Genomic DNA, 19,219 nt, shown 5'->3' with positions numbered 1-19,219 from the left:
TTGTCGAAGGAGGGAAGACGATTGACCCCAGAGCATTTTCAAGCGATTGCCCAAATGACTGTACCATGCACACAGAGAGAGGTGCGTGCCTTCTTAGGTATCACCTCATATTGTAGACAGTGGATTCCGAATTTTTCTTTGCTAGCGAAACCTTTGTTGGCACTTACTCTTAAGGACACACCACACCCTCTTCTTTGGTCTGACGAATGTCAGAAGAGGTTTTCTGAATTGCGTGATGCATTGTGTTCTGCTCCGGTGTTGGGTCCACCTCACTACAGTAAACCTTTTACACTTTATGTACACGAGAGAGAAGGTTGTGCGTTGTCAGTGTTGACGCTACAATTTGGAGACAAGCAGCGCCCATGTGCGTATTTTTCAGCTACTTTAGATCCGTTAGCTAGGGCGTTGCCTAGTTGTCTAAGAGCTACAGCGGCAGCGGCTGTTTCTATCCGACAGTCTGCTGGTTTGGTATTGGATAATACATTGATTGTGATGGTCCCACATGCAGTGGATACCCTATTGAATAGAACGAAGAGTCAACATCTTACCAGTGCGCGTTTGTTAGGTTATGAGTTGATGCTTTTGGCTAGCCATGTGCACATCAAGCGGTGCAACACATTGAATCCAGTTACATTGTTGCTGATTTTTGTAGAGACAGATGCTCAGAAACAGCATGATTGTTTTCTCCGGACAGAAGAGGAAACGAAGGGTAGAGATGATCTGAAAGATACTCCTCTTTCGAATCCTGACGGTACCCTATGGGTAGATGGTTCGTGCTTTAAGCTTCCGAATGGAGAGACGACTGCAGCATATGCTGTCACAACTTTGCACACAATTGTTGAAACAGCACGAATTGCACAGAATTCAGCGCAAGCAGCGGAGTTGATAGCATTGACTAGAGCGCGTGTGTTGTCAAAAGGAAAGAGAGTGAATGTTTATACTGATAGCCAATACGCATTTGGCGTGGCTCACAGTTTTGGTCGCTTGTGGAAAGAGAGAGGATTTCTTACTTCCCATGGTATGAAAATTCAGCATGGACAATTAGTGAGTGAACTTCTTGAATCACTTACTTTGCCGACCCAAATTGCAATAGTGAAGTGTAGTGCGCATAAGAAGGTTACGGATGATGTGGGTCGAGGGAATGCGTTTGCAGATGAAGTAGCGAGAGAAACAGCAAAAGATGTGACGAGTCGGATGTATGTTGCAGGTCCTGCCAGATGGGTTGTGGAAGGAGGAATATGTGAAGATACAACAGAAAGTGTGAAGATGATTCAGGCAGAAGCTACTGAGAAAGAATTGAGTATGTGGAGAGAGAGTACGAGAATGTTGGATTCAACAGGCTGTTGGGTTGAGTTGTCAGAGCACCAGCGATGGTTGTTGCCGGATGCGTATGTGCTTCCGGTAGTTACTATGGCTCATAGGTTGGCTCACATTAGTGTAAAAGGGGTATGTAAGTTGTTGGCTCCGGTATGGCAGAATGGTGGAATTCCTAGGTGTGCTGAGAATTTGGTTAAACACTGCATGATTTGCCTGATGCATAATCCTGGAAAGGGAACGCCAACTCCAGCGGGTCATTTTACTCCTCCAACGTATCCGTTCGAGGTGCTGCAGATAGACTATATTTATATGGAAAGATGCAATAACTTGAAGTATGTCCTTGTGGTTGTTTGTGCCTTTTCCAGATGGATAGAGGCCTACCCCCTAAAGGATAATACTGCCTTGTCTACAGCCAAGGTTTTGCTCAAATAATTCTTTCCCAGATATGGCTTGCCGAGGATGGTGTGGAGTGATAATGGAAGTGAATTTTTGGGTCAGATCATGAAGAAAGTATGTGCGGGTCTGGGTATCAAACAGAATTTTCACGCTGCGAATCACCCCCAGTCAGCAGGCCTGGTCGAGTGCTATAATGGCACTCTGAAGCTGAAGTTGGCCAAGGTGCAAGCGAGCTCTGGTCTTACATGGCCCGATGCCTTACCATTGGCACTTTTGTCCACGAGAACGACAGTACATTCTTGCGTGGGACTTAGCCCATACGAGATTGTTTTTGGACGCCCGGCGAATGTCTAGGGTGTGCCGAGGCCTAAGAAGTACAGTGATATTGAGTACCCTATGTTGGTTGACTACTTACATGATTTGACTGCTAAATTGCGTGTTCTTCACCAACAGGTCCATGACACTTTGCCTTCAGTTTCTGTAGACGCAGGCCACACAATTCAACCTGGCGACTGGATTCTAACCAGGAATTTACAGAGGTCAAAGAACTTGGAACCAAGATGGACCGGTCCATACCAAGTCATGTTATCAATTCGGTCTGCTATTAAGGTGTTCGGCAAGAAAACCTGGGTACATGGTACCCATTGCAAGAAGATACCTTTGCCCTTACCGTACGATAAGTGGGTCCGGGAAGGTGTTGCCGATTCCGAGAGTGAAAGGGTTCCGAGATTTGTCCCTTTTAGCGATGCACATCTGGAATGGACTCAGTCAGAACATGCAGATGATGAAGTCTTGCAAGAAACTGTGCCACCGTGTTTGAGACTTGATACTAAGCACCCAGAGACACTCTTTCAGGATCAAACTGTGCCTGGTAAAGAACGCTACAACTTAAGGTCTAAAAAGGACAAAAAAAATCTGAATTATTTTGTGAATTACACTCTTTCAGACAAGAGACTTTTTTTCTTTTTCTTTTTCGAACCACCATCCGGGTTCAGCTGCAAGGTCGCGGTATAAGACTTAAGGGGTGGCCCGCGTATTGACGAAAGGTCTTTGGTTCTAGGGACGTCTAGGACGCCTGGATGCACACTTGAGTGAAGAAGGTAAATTGCTGCAAGCAGCACGTTAGAGGATGGAGTCTGTTGTAACTGAAAGAGATGTTGAGAGAATAGATCTTAAGACTAGATTTTGTACATTGATACATAGCAAATGTTTTATAATATTGTGCTTTCTGATGTTTTTAAGTATCAAATTAGCTTGTGTGGGTTGGACTGTCTATGCTACACAACAGACATCTGCACCCACCTCCCAACCTATGCTTTCTTTCACTACTGTTTCTTTGCACCAGTATTATACGTTGCCTGAACATGAACAGACAAGGAGATCAGAATTTGTCAACAACTCGTTCATACAGTTGTTGCATCAGCATCAGTTAGTAGTAAATATCACTAATTGTTGGGTTTGTGGTCGTATGCCTCATACGACAGATAAAGGTATGCCATATTTGGTTTTGCCTTTTTCTTTTAATGGGTCTGTGTTGGCTTTTCAGACCATGTTTATCTATGCAAATGAGGTACGCCCCTTACGTTCCCTTAAAGATAACTCGAGCAATAGTGCCTTGATAAGGGGAATAGTAGCTATGATTCGAGATATTGATGCATATAATGCTATCCCTAAGGATGAGGTGCAGGCTTACATTGGTTGGAACGTGACTGGATATAGTACCAGCTTGACAGAGAAGGAGAGACGGAAAAGGTCTCCCCCTATTTGGATTGTACCCCACAGATGCCATTTTTGTTTGCAAGATAATGGTCGGAATCCGAAAGCTCAGCTAGGTAAGAGTGTGTGTGCTCAAACCTATGTCTATTCATCTCGGACTTCTCCACCGTTTGTGCCAGCTAAAGACACATATTTTTTTTGTCATGACAGAACCTACACATTGTTGCCACCTGATTTTTCAGGAACGTATTATGTGGCATTTCTACTTCCCCCTAGATACACTACTGCTTCAGACTATCATAGAACGAGATATGGTAGAGGTGTCTTCAATCAGGAAGATACTGCAGCACACGAAGTAGGAGATTTCTTCAAGGGCCTCCTGCCCTTTTGGGGTCCTATGATCAATAGTAGGCATATTCGACAGCTTGTCCGCGTTGTTGAAGCTGCTATTAATGAGACGGTACAAAAGGGGGTGGTGATGGACGGAGCATCTGAATCAATCAAACACTCACACCCAGTCAAAAGATCTGGGTTTAATCCAACACCATTCTTTAGCCCACTCTGCCACCCCAGTTCAGACATGGCTATATGCAAATCAGTCTGACCCTGTGTCTCATGGGAACAGTACAGCCCGAACTGCCAAGCCATGTCTTCCCTGGACCGGAAACAAGCTTCCGAGGACCGGTTTCTGGCATTCCAGCCGTCTTCAGCCCGGCTTGCTTGAATCCAGTGGCAAAGTGAGCAAGGGACTCACGTCTGAGCATACCCTGCCACACTTATGGTACAAAAGGGGGTGATGATGGACGGAGCATGGCTTGGCAGTGGGCTAAAGAACGGTGATGGATTAAACCCAGATCTTTTGACTGGGGGTGAGTGTTTGATTGATTCAGATGCTCCGTCCATCACCACCCCTTTTTGTTCCGCTATTAATGAGACAGCAGGTGCTCTTGGTAATGTTACAGCTGAGCTTCAAGCGGACCGCCTTATGACTTTGCAGAACCGTATGGTATTAGACATCATACTTGTAGATCAAGGAGGAGTATGTAAATTGATTGGATCCAGTTGCTGTGTTTACATACCAGATAATGCCCCTACAGTGTACCAAGCCATCTCTAGGATGTATAAAATCTCTGAGTCTATCCATGTAGACGAAGGAGATTGGTCATTGAAGGGATGGTTTTGGGGACTGCTGTCCAAATGGGGATGGAAGATTCTTACATTCCTTGGTATGGTTTTAACCATCCTTTTCTCTTGTTGTCTTTGCATCCAGTGTGGTCCCGCCATTTTTGTAGTTGTAGTCTTTGTGCTACTATGTGTGTTCGGAGCCCTGTCCCGAGAGAAGTAGAGAATAATAAGATGATGCTACAGCAACACCATGATGACCTAATGAATATCGACATAGACCTAGGTTCAGATTAACATGAGTCTTAGGTTATTGCCTACGTAATGGCAAAAGGAGGGTCTGAGGTTTTGTAATTCTCGAGTCTGACTCCATTTTGTTCTGTGCCACCATTTTGTGTTGCCCTCACGTAGGCCTGTGAAGGTAGCCTGGTGAATAAAGTGGCCTAGCCTTCTTAGTTCATGTATACATTAACTAGGTTTCTTTTTGAGTCTGAAATGAACTGTAAGAAACTGACCTCTTCACCTGAAACTGACCTCGCAAAGCCAATTTCCCTGATTGATCTTTGTCTGAGATTGCCAATCAATGTTCAGGACATCGTTAACTTTTAGTTTCCTTGCACATGCATTATCTTGTTCAGCATCTGTTACTGTTTCTTTTTTATGTTTCTTCATTACACAGGTTATGCTTTCAATTATAGGTTTGTCCGGCTTGTGGAGATTGAATTTGGGACATTCCTAATAATTAACTTTTGGGTTGGGATACTGTAAATTGAGTTTTTGTTATGTGATACTTTGTTTGAAAATGTACCTTATTGGCTAGAATTTTGTGCAGTGGGTGTACATTTATAATGTGAATATTGGGTATAAAAGGAGACGTCTCGCCTTAGTAAAATGAGCAGTCTCCTGAGAATTTACACCGTGATGTATTTCTAGGATCACTGTTACTAGCTGCAGCTAATAAACCTGGCCTCTGATGCCATCCAGAAGTATTCCGTGTCTCTGTATACCAAGACAGGTGAACTCGAAGATCTTAGGCGTGCCCCTGACGCCGCTGGGTTAAACCCCGGTTCTTCAATTCCCCAGTCATAATGAGATTTCAGAGGCAAATCTTTGGGGTAATTGCTTGATTTCTGTGCATGCCATTCTGCAGTTCAATTGCAAAGTTAATTTTGCAACAGAGCTTAATCTTGCGGATATCATGCAGTAATGTTTAATTTGAGGAGGTGGTGGCAAGTTCTCAGCACTCAGTTCTGGGACCCGACACTTTCCTCACCAGACTTTGACCTAGAGCAAGAGAGGGAAAAACAAATGGATTGGGGGGAGTAAGAGAGCCGAAACAACAATGACAAAGGGAGAAATCTAGAACATGTCAGAGTGAGATAAAGGTCCATGAGCGCCTGGTGGGGGATTAAAGATTCATGGGGCAGAATCAAGACTATTCCGCCTTAGTATTCAGCATGCCACCATTCAGTAGTGCCAGTCACAGGCTTCTGGGCAATACTTTGGGCCCAGGCACCTCTTGGCTTACAAATTAAGCACTGGCAACATGTACTACCATAACCTAGAGACCAGACTAGTAATAAGAACAGTACACAAGTGAGAGTCAAACATTTATTTCACAAGAAAATTACACACTAAAACTTTACTAATTTGCCAATATATCTGTGCAGCCCATGCCTTGAACGGGTTACTTGACAACTACAGCTCAATCCCCTAAAGAGTGTAGAAATTCAACAGCTACTAAAACATACATATCGTGGAAAATCTGAAAATATAGATTCATTTTAAATTCAGTCTTGTTCTAGGAGAAAAAACATCTGGTTCAGTACCAATCTGCATAGGAGTGTCTCCCTGCCACAGGCTGCCAGCTCTGTACACCTACTCTTGCTAAGACTATACCTGTATCCTGAGAAATGAGTGAATGGTTGGTATGTCAGAATAAAAACACAGATACAAAAAGACAGTAACAACAAGGTCATGCCTGTTTGTATGGGTGCTTTACTCCTTATTGTTTACATCTTGTTTATATATTTAAGTGTATTTTGTGTCCATTGTACTACCTGCGCCATTCTCTGTTTTTTTTAGATATGTTGTCAATTCACCCAGTGTACCCTGGACTTTTAGGTTCTGTCTTCTTGTTTTTCTGTCTTTGCATTTCAAATTTGTCTTTATCTACCTCGTCAAATGCCTATGAACAACATGAATGCCACGTGGGGGTTACGGATTGCATCCAAAGAGCAGAACACCACTCAGACATTGCTTTAAATTGGATTCACCCACCATGCTCAAGATATCTTTTGACTGATTGCTCTTTGCTTCAATGCTGTTGTATATACTTGTAATCCAGATGAGTATGACCTATAATGCATGTGAACTCTCAAATGCTCAAATAAGGTCTCATATTTATAAATACCCCAACAGGAATCTACATTTTGACGTAACACAGTTTGTCCACTTTCATGTTTACAGCCTACAACACGATGGGGTTTCCCAACGAGAAAAGCGAGGTTTAGTCCAGGCTCTTTGGAATATGAAAGATGCATGTGGTTGACTGAGACTGAGGCAAAACGAAACTTAGGCTCAGCTCACTATCAGTGTTCACTATAATCATGGCCCATTCACCACACCAGACTTAGTTCTCTGAAAATTGTTTCATTTCTGTTTATTTATAAATGGCCCAAGATGCCATGCACAGGTGCCGCCTTAAAGCCCATTTATGTAAGAAAGTTGTATTTGGCAGGGAAACCATGCTTGCCACATTCAATCAAGCTTCAATGGGACAATCCATGCAGTAATCAAATATGAAAAATAATTTCTGCCAGTGAGGGGTGAGGTGGTGGCAATGGAGGTATGGTGAATTGGTTTAAGGCATTGCTGCTTGCTACCGAATGTGTGTGTGTGTGTGTGTGTGTATATATATATATAAAAAGGCCCTTTTTCCGACAGATATTTGGTCATACTGTCGTTTGCACTGTTCTAGTTTTTAATTAGGGGATGTGCCCTGTTATTGATTAAAGTAAGAGTTCCAGGACACATCATCCTATTTTAACTCACCACATATATATTTTTGTTGCACTGTTTTGTTTATCCCTGTCATAGCCATCAATGATCAGCCATCAATAGGTGGTTCACATATTGCTGTGGACTAGATCCAGCACCATTGAGTTCGTGCAGCATTTGGTCTCGATGATCAAGGGACCTGACATTGCGACTGTTGGATGGCCAAATGATATGACTGATCACTAAGTCTGTTTGATGGTAATCCATCATCCTGTGGTCTGGATCTTGTTGACCAGTTTTGAATATATTTGCGTGTTGCCATACACTTTTGTGTTCCCTTAGTTAGGCTGTTTCGTAGGTGACTTGGGCACCCCTTTGATTTATTTGATTTATCGGAGTGACTCAACAGCATAACCAGATTAAGTGGTCTTCAGACTCCCTGTGTTCCCTGTGTTGTTCATATTGTAGTTGGGGATACGAACCAGGTAGTGGTCTTTAAACTTTGTTTCCCTATGACCCTCTCTCCCCTGTTTGTTGTGACAGGATACATTTGTGACCGGAAGGCCAAATTGAATTTAACATCCCACGTAATGACCTCGGGGCAAGGGACAGGAGAAGGCTGAAAATTATTGTACTGGGATATTTAAAGAACTATTCATATATGGCAATGAAATAGGGGTAATCAAAATGCACGTTCAGCCTAATATCTGGCATAACTTCCAAGTACTATTTCTTGTAATGTCGAGTTCCAGGGAGGGCCCCTCCACTAAATACTTCAGCATTGTAATAGTTTTGGTTGAGAGGAAGTCAACGCTTCCTATGGTAGTTTTGAGTTCAGTAATATACTTTCTTCTCCATTTCCTGGGTTTTAGTTTAATTTTGTGTGGATTGACCGAATCTTTAATTTATGAAGATCTCTGTTGAAAGCTGGTCCCCAATGATAAATCATTGTTATTCTGAATAAAACCCTGCATTTAATGCATTCAAGAGATTTTAGAGCAGAATTAGATTAGTGGCATCTCCATTCTTTTCATGCAACTGTGGAATTACCCAATTAGCAAGCAAATGAATCACTTTCTTCAATTTTTTATCAGTAAATGGGCTCTCAGTAAAATCTGGGTGGCATGTGTGCAGACTTGTTGCATGAATCACACTTACAGGAGGACAGTGGCATGAACAAATCTATTGCTTATTGTATCAAAAGAGTCCGTTTCCATTCTTTCAGCTGCCGGTTTCAGAAACCAATGAGGATTTCTATACACAAATTGCTGCTGGCATTGGAATAAGATAAACATAAAAAAGAGACTAATAAAAGAAACCCAAGATTGTGCCTGTGGGCAACCTAAGGGAAAAGCATTATATACAAAGGACCAGAAATTATTAAATTAAGGGGTAACAGTTACATCTTTCATCACAAGGCACCTCCTACCCCTTTATCTTGTTCCCTTAGCACACCCTCTCCCCAGACCTCTTTGTGGGTTTTAGTATTTATACAGTTCAGAGGGATCCCGGGTGGGTATTGTGGAGCAGGCGTGCCAGCAGGCAGGTCGGTGGAGGGCCGAGGTGAGAGGAGGGATCTGGTTCAGACCCTCCGCCCCCCATTACTCCTTGGGAAAGCCCTCTTCCTCGTCACTGATGTGCGTCTTCTCTTCGGACAGGCCGCTCTCGTCGATGTTCTCCAGCTCGTGGGCATGCTGTATCTCCAGCTCGGCCAGGTTGACGGTGGGTAGGGTGTTCTGTTCAGGGTAGACCCAAGGTTTGAACCCAGGGTTATGCTTCCGTTTCCATTCCTGGTACTTCAATCCCGCTTTATAGATTTTCTTCATTGCCTATGAAACAGAAGATATAACCAACAGGCATGATTATTAAGATTTACGGTTAACAGTGCATTAAGAGGAAATGTTAATTGCCTAAGATCATTTGATGCATCGATACAGAATACATTTTGAAGTGTGGATGGAAGTTAGACAACCGAAAGTGTAGATTCAACCCTTTCACATTTTTGACTGGTCTGGTCAGAAGAAATACTTGCTTCAAACAAGGGTTCCCTGTCTACACAAATGAAACAAACCCCTAGGTCAGGGAAATTAGACAATGGAAAAAACAACCTAGGCGGAAGTCTTAAAATGCCTACACAATGGTTACAGGACACAACCAAGAAGGTGGGGGAGGGGGGGGGGGTTGAAAAGGTTAGGGCCGCAGTTTCCAATAAAAATTATACTAATTGTATATATACTCTAAATAGATTTTATTTTTAGACAAACAGTATAAAACCACATATATTTCAATACAAAGTAAAAATGCAATTCATGAACAAAACAACTTAATAAAAAACACATATAGATTTCTTTTGTAAATTCCAAAAGGTGGTGTGTCAAGTTGAGTGTCAACGCGTTTCGGCGTCCTGCGCCTTTATCAAGACAGAGAAACACTCCCTGAAAATAAAAACACATTTTAGTACATAAATTTAAACCAGGCTCTAGCTAATTCCTGTTACAAGTGTCAAGTGATTACATCAAATATAGTACAAATAAAACCTGTGGAAACTGCGCAGGAATTGGGAGGGTTTTTGTCCTGTTATTTCAGGCAATAATGGCGCCCTAAGGATGAGAGCAAGGGTTGATAGAAGCCTCTACTGTGGCATCACGAACCCAATGGTTCGCAAGACAATGATGAACAGAGGTATGCAGTGTACATACTTTACATCAAACATTTTGAGAGTTCATATTAAGATGTATCTAGGTTGATAGAATAGCAAACAGAAGCATGAGAGGCACATAATTTACTTCAAACATACTACTGTAACATGTTGGAGCGGATCAAAGTGATGGAAACATGACACTATATAAACGAGGATACCCATATCTATGAACATCCACTTCTTTTTATCCTTCGCTCATGGTTTCTAAGCATATACTGATAATGGAGACAAGGTTCACATTTCAAAAGATATCTAATGCTTTCTATCTTTTGGTTGTAACCTATCGGCAGACATGCATGATTACAATTTAACTAACTAGCAAAGTTTGTTCCCGGACAGCCAAAAGAATCAACAGATTATAAAATAGATATGAAAGTTGATAGAATGATAGATATAGATCTAGTAAAGCTGCCTGAAACATTCTATCCCTGAATTTAATTTTTTATTCTTTTTTTATAAAAGAAGAAAATAATTTTTTGATAATATAGGGTTTTATATCATCATTTGTTTGGCTTACCTATAGCTGAAAGCAGCTCAAAAGCGACTTGTGAGGCTGGTAGTTTCTATTAGATTCTTTTAAAGTGATGAGTGGAATCTGTGTTTATAAATGAAAGAAATATGTATACAAGAGATTTTGAACTCTCAGTTTAAATTTGACAAAAAAAGAGGGAACAGTTATTCTAAACCAAAAGGTTCTACATACCTACTCTCTAGACAGTATTCATCTGTTATGCGTCATTGATCTATTTATTCTTTGTTTAGATCCAGCACCTTAACTCTGTGCTTAGTTATTCGATAAACCTTAGAGGGATATATGAAGAAACAGAGGGAATATTTTGTGGTTAATAGGCTATTGCATTATTCCACTGCACTGCTTGTGTTTATTAGTTTTTTAACTATTTTACCTGATATGTAAAAACAGTATGAAGCCGCCTCCACGGGATGTAGCAGTTCAAAAATGGGTTTAAAAGTGGAGTCTCTTTGTTGCACCTAGGTTAGAATTGTATATGAAATGCGCGTTTTAGTAATTTGGTTCATAATAAATTGCAGCGTTTTTAAAAAAACATGTGTTCAGCTATTCTTACCTAAATGATTTAATTTCCCATCTTCGAGTGGCAACAATAAGTGCTCCTCCAGTTGTTAAAATATATCACACTAGCAGCGTTGTTCTGCTCACGATCTAGTGGAGTCCAGCACTAATTAGACAACAGAAGTAAACACGGGTTGGTTACAGTATCTGTTCACTGGGAGGTTTGCCGTCTTGACAACTATGTTGCAATTTTAAAGATGTTGACGTACCTCGCAAGCAGAAGGGGCTTCTGAGGCGTCGTCTTGATGTTGACAGACGCTGTGTGAGTTTAAAGATATTCTCGCTTTATTTTTTGCAAAAGCGTCGTCTCGTAGTTAATGGACAGTACGGCGCGGGTCTTCAGATTCTTTTCTGTGACCCGGGAGAAAGTTAGGATAAAATTAATTAAATGCTCGGTTTGTTGCAAAAGGGCAGACCTTCTAATTAACGGTCGCGTTTACCTACCGAAGTTTTCACGAGTTGGAGCGCGTGGAGGCGGTAGTCTCTCTAAAGCTGGTATCTGGAATGCAATAGATTAGGGCAGGGTGTCCGCGCTTTTTTATGGCCGGTGCAGCCAATTAACATTCATTTGCGCAATAGCTGAGCGCAAAGAAAGACTTCTGGGGTCAGAGCTAGTAACCATGACGGTGAAGCACAAATGGCAAATTTTAGAGATGTAAATTAAATTAGATGGTCTGCCCTTTTGCAACAAACCGAGCATTTAATTAATTTTATCCTAACTTTCTCCCGGGTCACAGAAAAGAATCTGAAGACCCGCGCCGTACTGTCCATTAACTACGAGACGACGCTTTTGCAAAAAATAAAGCGAGAATATCTTTAAACTCACACAGCGTCTGTCAACATCAAGACGACGCCTCAGAAGCCCCTTCTGCTTGCGAGGTACGTCAACATCTTTAAAATTGCAACATAGTTGTCAAGACGGCAAACCTCCCAGTGAACAGATACTGTAACCAACCCGTGTTTACTTCTGTTGTCTAATTAGTGCTGGACTCCACTAGATCGTGAGCAGAACAACGCTGCTAGTGTGATATATTTTAACAACTGGAGGAGCACTTATTGTTGCCACTCGAAGATGGGAAATTAAATCATTTAGGTAAGAATAGCTGAACACATGTTTTTTTAAAAACGCTGCAATTTATTATGAACCAAATTACTAAAACGTGCATTTCATATACAATTCTAACCTAGGTGCAACAAAGAGACTCCACTTTTAAACCCATTTTTGAACTGCTACATCCCGTGGAGGCGGCTTCATACTGTTTTTACATATCAGGTAAAATAGTTAAAAAACTAATAAACACAAGCAGTGCAGTGGAATAATGCAATAGCCTATTAACCACAAAATATTCCCTCTGTTTCTTCATATATCCCTCTAAGGTTTATCGAATAACTAAGCACAGAGTTAAGGTGCTGGATCTAAACAAAGAATAAATAGATCAATGACGCATAACAGATGAATACTGTCTAGAGAGTAGGTATGTAGAACCTTTTGGTTTAGAATAACTGTTCCCCCTTTTTTTGTCAAATTTAAACTGAGAGTTCAAAATCTCTTGTATACATATTTCTTTCATTTATAAACACAGATTCCACTCATCACTTTAAAAGAATCTAATAGAAACTACCAGCCTCACAAGTCGCTTTTGAGCTGCTTTCAGCGATAGGTAAGCCAAACAAATGATGATATAAAACCCTATATTATCAAAAAATTATTTTCTTCTTTTATAAAAAAAGAATAAAAAATTAAATTCAGGGATAGAATGTTTCAGGCAGCTTTACTAGATCTATATCTATCATTCTATCAACTTTCATATCTATTTTATAATCTGTTGATTCTTTTGGCTGTCCGGGAACAAACTTTGCTAGTTAGTTAAATTGTAATCATGCATGTCTGCCGATAGGTTACAACCAAAAGATAGAAAGCATTAGATATCTTTTGAAATGTGAACCTTGTCTCCATTATCAGTATATGCTTAGAAACCATGAGCGAAGGATAAAAAGAAGTGGATGTTCATAGATATGGGTATCCTCGTTTATATAGTGTCATGTTTCCATCACTTTGATCCGCTCCAACATGTTACAGTAGTATGTTTGAAGTAAATTATGTGCCTCTCATGCTTCTGTTTGCTATTCTATCAACCTAGATACATCTTAATATGAACTCTCAAAATGTTTGATGTAAAGTATGTACACTGCATACCTCTGTTCATCATTGTCTTGCGAACCATTGGGTTCGTGATGCCACAGTAGAGGCTTCTATCAACCCTTGCTCTCATCCTTAGGGCGCCATTATTGCCTGAAATAACAGGACAAAAACCCTCCCAATTCCTGCGCAGTTTCCACAGGTTTTATTTGTACTATATTTGATGTAATCACTTGACACTTGTAACAGGAATTAGCTAGAGCCTGGTTTAAATTTATGTACTAAAATGTGTTTTTATTTTCAGGGAGTGTTTCTCTGTCTTGATAAAGGCGCAGGACACCGAAACGCATTGACACTCAACTTGACACACCACCTTTTGGAATTTACAAAAGAAATCTATATGTGTTTTTTATTAAGTTGTTTTGTTCATGAATTGCATTTTTACTTTGTATTGAAATATATGTGGTTTTATACTGTTTGTCTAAAAATAAAATCTATTTAGAGTATATATACAATTAGTATAATTTTTATTGGAAACTGCGGCCCTAACCTTTTCAACCCCCCCCCCTCCCCTCCCCCACCTTCTTGGTTGTGTCCTGTAACCATTGTGTAGGCATTTTAAGACTTCCGCCTAGGTTGTTTTTTCCACTGGTCAGAAGAAATACCTGACTCCACTGTAACCTTTACACTGTTTGGTCCTAGAGAAAGCATTTGAAATGAGGAGCATGCTGCAAACTGGATCTGTTTCAAAATAGGTCAGAACAGATAACTAAAACCATAATCCCAGAGTTTGGGAACTAATATTCCAGAACATGGAGGGGCATATTCACAAGGAGCTATCGCCGAATTAACGGTCATTTATCACATCCAAAGTCGAGATAAATTTACCCCACCATTCACAAGCAGGTGCTAACAGCCCACAGCACCAGCTTTCCCGCAATAGCAGCCGTTAAAAACATCACCACAGAGGACCCCCGCAACTGTCGCTAATGAGATGCAGAGTAGGTGTTCCTGCGCACAAAGCTGCGACACCACCACACCTCAACATTCACAACGACCAGACAGATCGGCAATAAGAACACAAAACACGCGATAAGACGCGTTAGCAGCAGGAAATTTACACCTGCTCTGACCTGGTGTAAAGTTGAACGGCAGCAGGAGCCCAGCACAGGGCGTCATCGGAAGGGCAATAGATGCCATGGAGCAACTAAACATGCAGCCCGGACACCAAAGAGGCCCACAACACCCACCTGGCACCCCCTTCCCTCCGGACCACCACAGAGGCAATGCAGACAAAGACAGCGGCCCCCAGGAAACACACCTACCTCACAGGCATAACATCTGACAATGTCACTGTCCACTCCAGGCTGAAAGGGACAACCATCCTATGCATCCTGGTCATCATCACCTAACAGGCCAACAGCAACAAAACAGCAGACAACCAACATCCCACCTCATACCAAGCTTCTGGCTGTGCTACACCTGTTGGCCCATGGCACACCCCAACCAACACCAGCCAGAGTTGGCGGAGTCTCACAGCCAGCCAATTCCAAGTCCTCCACACCTGTCCTGGACATCACCATCACCCTGGCAACCCAGGCCCTGTAAGGCCAACACAATGTGCAGGAACCTCTGGAGACCAAGCAAGGACCATACGCCATGCCGGATGCATGCAAGTGTTGGGGGCAATCCACTGCACACATGTCCCACCTGCAGCAACGGTCGGTAGTGGGATGACCTGCAGGGCGGTGACGTGCGGAGGGGGAGGGGGAGGGGCAGGGTGGGGGGTAGTAATGTATGGATTACGTAGTTTTACAGGTTAGTAAGCATATAAATATATAAAACAAATTTTGATGCGCACACTGCGTCACCAAATGTGATGCAGTATGCGCAACAAAATTTGTTTTATTTATTTATATGTTTACTTACCTGTAAAACTCCGTAATCCATACATTACTACCCCCCACCCTGCCCCTCCCCACGTCACCGCCCTGCAGGTCATCCCCCTACTGACCGCGGCTGCCCACCTGTGCCCCCTGGTGACACAGCATACAATCAGAGCAACAGGCAGCACACAGCACACATCAATGTGCAGGCAACATCAGAACACCGTGGGACCTACACCAATGTTACCTCCAAATACACAGCCAGTATGCATGATCCCTTGACCCTCGGACATTCATCAGCAACCAGCCTTCCCAGGATGGCACAAAGGGAAATGCACAGCTCTTTGGCAAGTTCTCAAATAACACCCCACTCACCTCAACTCCACAACCATGCAATCCACAACTCTGCCAATGCACAAGTCACAAGTTCACAACCAACGTGCACATCAACATGCCCACCCACCAGACATGAAAGAACAACTTACAACGGTAACCGGCAAGCCGTGAACATGACCAATCAACGGCATGGCACCTCAGACACACAATAGGCAAATGTGGGGAGAGGAGGCAACCAGGCATGTGTGAAGGATGCAGTAGAACCATGATTGGGAAAGTACACATTGCCAAGAGTGTCGGCGAAGTGCTGGACAGACTGCAGTATGCAGAACACACCCATGTCCACAGCGACATGCACCTCTGGAGTATGGAGTGTAGTGGACAGTGGACGCAACCATGTCACCCCACACAGTGGGGGTCCTGCCTGTTACGCCCCCCGTAAGCGTGAGGAGAGTTGGATAGCCCGGCTTACCCCAGGCCAGCGTAGGGGTGTGAATAAAAAGCACGCAGCCCTGGGCGAGGTCCTCTTCCAGAAAGCCAAACATCTCTTACAGGGCGGTGCCTCCCACCCCGCTATGATGCCAACGCTGTCCTTTTTAGCGGAGTTGCCAGAGATCCTGTGCGCCTGCTATACCCCGGCCCGCTGGAACACAAACCCATCATGCCCGACCCTTCCCAGCCAGGCCACACTGATCAGCATCCGACACTGGTGTGTGTCAAGGAGGGCCCACCATGTGCCTGTGTAAGCTCCAAGCCAGAGGCCTGCGACCCGGCCAGCCTTTCAGACCACCGCTGTTCCCCCGAAGCTGGCCCACATTACTCCTTCCTCGTTGACATATTCTACCAACCAGTGGGTCCCATATGTGAAACTGTATCCTGGCTCCTATATGGTAGTGACCCCCAAATCCGGGCCAGCAGCCACAGCACCAGACCCCTTTCGATCCATGAGGCATAGTTCCATATGCGCATATTGCGACATGTGGTGGCACAAACCCTTATCAACGCCAGCCGGCGACACATGCTGCCACAAACCCTGTTCAACGCCAGCTGGCGACACATGCTGCCACAAACCCTATTCAACGCCAGCTGGCGACACGTGGAAGAGGGACCAGGACTTTTACTGCGGACCAGTAGGTCTCACATCCAGCACCTAGTTACGATTCATGAGTCCACACCAGTGGTCGCACGGAGAGGAGTAAGAGGAAGATGCGGCTCAGTCCGGAGGAAAGCTGGGTCACAGTCACGAAGGTGACCGAACACTTGGTGCCACTGAAACTGAACTACGCAGGCTAGTGGGGCCAACAAACTATGCCGGCGCAACTCAGTGAATGGCCCGTGTTGACCGCTGGCTCCGGCCTACATTGCTCTCGACCTAGGCTGCGCTTAAGTAGGTCACAGATTCGGAACTGAACATCGAGTATGCAAAGGCAGATTACATATCATTGCACGCAAGGAGATGCGTAAGAGGTTGACGCCTTGCATCTTGGCGGAGAGAAAAGGATCATCGTTACGGAGGTGTTCGTACACTACCGACAACTGCCCTGGTGTCACTAGCACTGTGCATCGCGAGCCAACGACACGTGGCTGTGGACTACTGCTGACCGCTGCCTCCGGCCTACACTGCGGTCTAGTAGGTTACAGAGTCATGATTCAGCAATGGCGGAGTTCATATCAGTGTCTGGCATCATCGCAGACTGCATCCCCACTCAGCCCCAGTGCCACTAAGTCTATTCCCCAACATTCATGGACACTCTCTGGTCGAACTGTGGTGGCGTCTGAGCCTATAGACTAGGGGGCAGTTTTCATCCTCATGTAGCTGACAAGAATTGGTGGTGGCAACAAGGCTGTCGCATTCCACTCCTCATTTGCTGATTCCCGATAAAATCAAACCTTTCTGCATCTTGCCCTGGAGGACACCTTCCACTGTCCCCCGAAACACTCCGAAACATACACCTCGGACATTGATGGTGACCCGCTCAGGTCGCATGGCCCATCTGACTGCACCGCAAGTCACCGTCCCGTGGCTTGGTGCCTGTGCCGGCCGCAGTACATCCGGAGCAACTAACTCTGTGCTGGTCCTGTCCGGGATGCCTTCTCCGGAGACATTGGTTGGGACCTGAGGCACAGGCCTTACGGTCATCAACTCCATTACTCTGTGGCCTTGCTCTGTACGCAACCTCCGAGCCCCAATGAGTCCCACCAGGGCTCACACACCAAAGTGAGTTCAGACTGGCCCGGACGAGACAGCACCGCAGGAGGCACATGCCACCACTGCAAGGACCACCTCCAAACGCCATCGGCTAGAGTTGAAGCAGTGGTCCTGACAGACTGACGGAGTTGCTCAGGTCTGTCATGGATGCTATCATAGGCCTGATACCCTGCTCAGCACTCCAGGTGTCAGTGACTCAGTGCACCGCAGACCATTGTCCGTTGCTGATTGGGTTTTGTGCTGTGGAGCGGTTGCGCATGTATGTCACCCCAAACAGTGTCGGGGCCCGGAGACGTTGATGGGGAAGATGATGCAGGTCTAACACAACCCACTGCATCTGTATTAGGAACATATTGAAGGGACACAATCCAAGACTTTTTCTTCACATGATCACGCTCATCTCTAGTGTCCAAAACCCAGTGCACTGCAACTCACGGACACTTCTGTTTGCATGTGGGCTGTCCTCTGGACTTTTTACAGCTCACTCCATGTTGCTCAGCAGTTGACTCTGTATTGCATGTGTTTTCTGTTTCTGTTGCACTGGCGTCCAATGTTCAAATGGTTGCCAGCACCAGACAATCTGTGCGGAATGGCTTGCACTCAGCCCACACACATCCAGCACAGACGTCACTGTACATGTGGCCCTGCCAATAAAGGGGCCGGGCGCATGTGCCCGTAGCCAGCTCAACATGATATCTGCGTGTGTCCCTGTGGTCTTGTAGTATGCATGTGGGCCCTATGACATTACATTGTGCTGTGTACATCGGATGCAGATATGTCACCGCAGGCAGTGGGTTGGAGCTTGGACATGTAGCTTTGTCATCATCCAATCAATTCGTAGGGTGAGTGGCCAGGATCATCGTATGCACAGCCAACATGGGTGTGTGACTGCTATTTGAGCACCCCTGGGCGTGGTTCTGTGCTGTAAATGTGCATCTGCATGTGTCTGGCAGTGTGGGTCTCCTTAGTGGGGTGTGGGTGGGCCCTGAGGGTGATAGACTCCTACATATGTGTCCTGGTTCGCATTCCATGTGCTCGGCCCCCACCCACACCTGTTGGGCCCCCTCCTTCTGGCGTGCTGACACATGGCATTGGGGTGCCATGTGTGGGTGGGTGAAGTGTCGTGAGCCAGCTGTGCTTGCGGGTGCTTCCTGCTGTGTGGTCTGTTGCAGGCTCGGTGTTTCCCCCTGAGTTGCTTGGCTGGCCAGGTCCTGGTGGGGTGTTGCTTGGGATATCCATGGGCTGTTGTAGGACGTCTGTGTCAACGGTGTGGTGGTCGTTTCCGGCTTCACTGATGTGTTGCATT

General features: G+C 44.4%; 1 protein-coding gene across 1 annotated transcript in view; it reads right to left on the bottom strand.

Moving 5' to 3' along the window:
• Nucleotides 1–6,149: 6,149 nt before the first annotated feature.
• The window catches only part of LOC147702691 (START domain-containing protein 10-like), a 322,928-nt gene continuing 309,858 nt past the window's right edge, over nucleotides 6,150–19,219 (bottom strand). Inside the window, exon 6 of the mRNA XM_086931354.1 lies at nucleotides 6,150–9,380. Within this exon, the coding sequence (XP_086787480.1) occupies nucleotides 9,153–9,380 (228 nt within the window). The 3' untranslated portion in view covers nucleotides 6,150–9,152. The remainder of the gene's footprint in view (nucleotides 9,381–19,219) is intronic.

This window comes from Lissotriton vulgaris, chromosome 7, assembly GCF_964263255.1.
Source record: "Lissotriton vulgaris chromosome 7, aLisVul1.2, whole genome shotgun sequence".
Lineage (NCBI taxonomy): Eukaryota > Metazoa > Chordata > Amphibia > Caudata > Salamandridae > Lissotriton > Lissotriton vulgaris.
The sequence above is the reverse complement of the archived record's forward strand: the minus strand, read 5'-3'. Positions and strand labels throughout refer to the sequence as shown.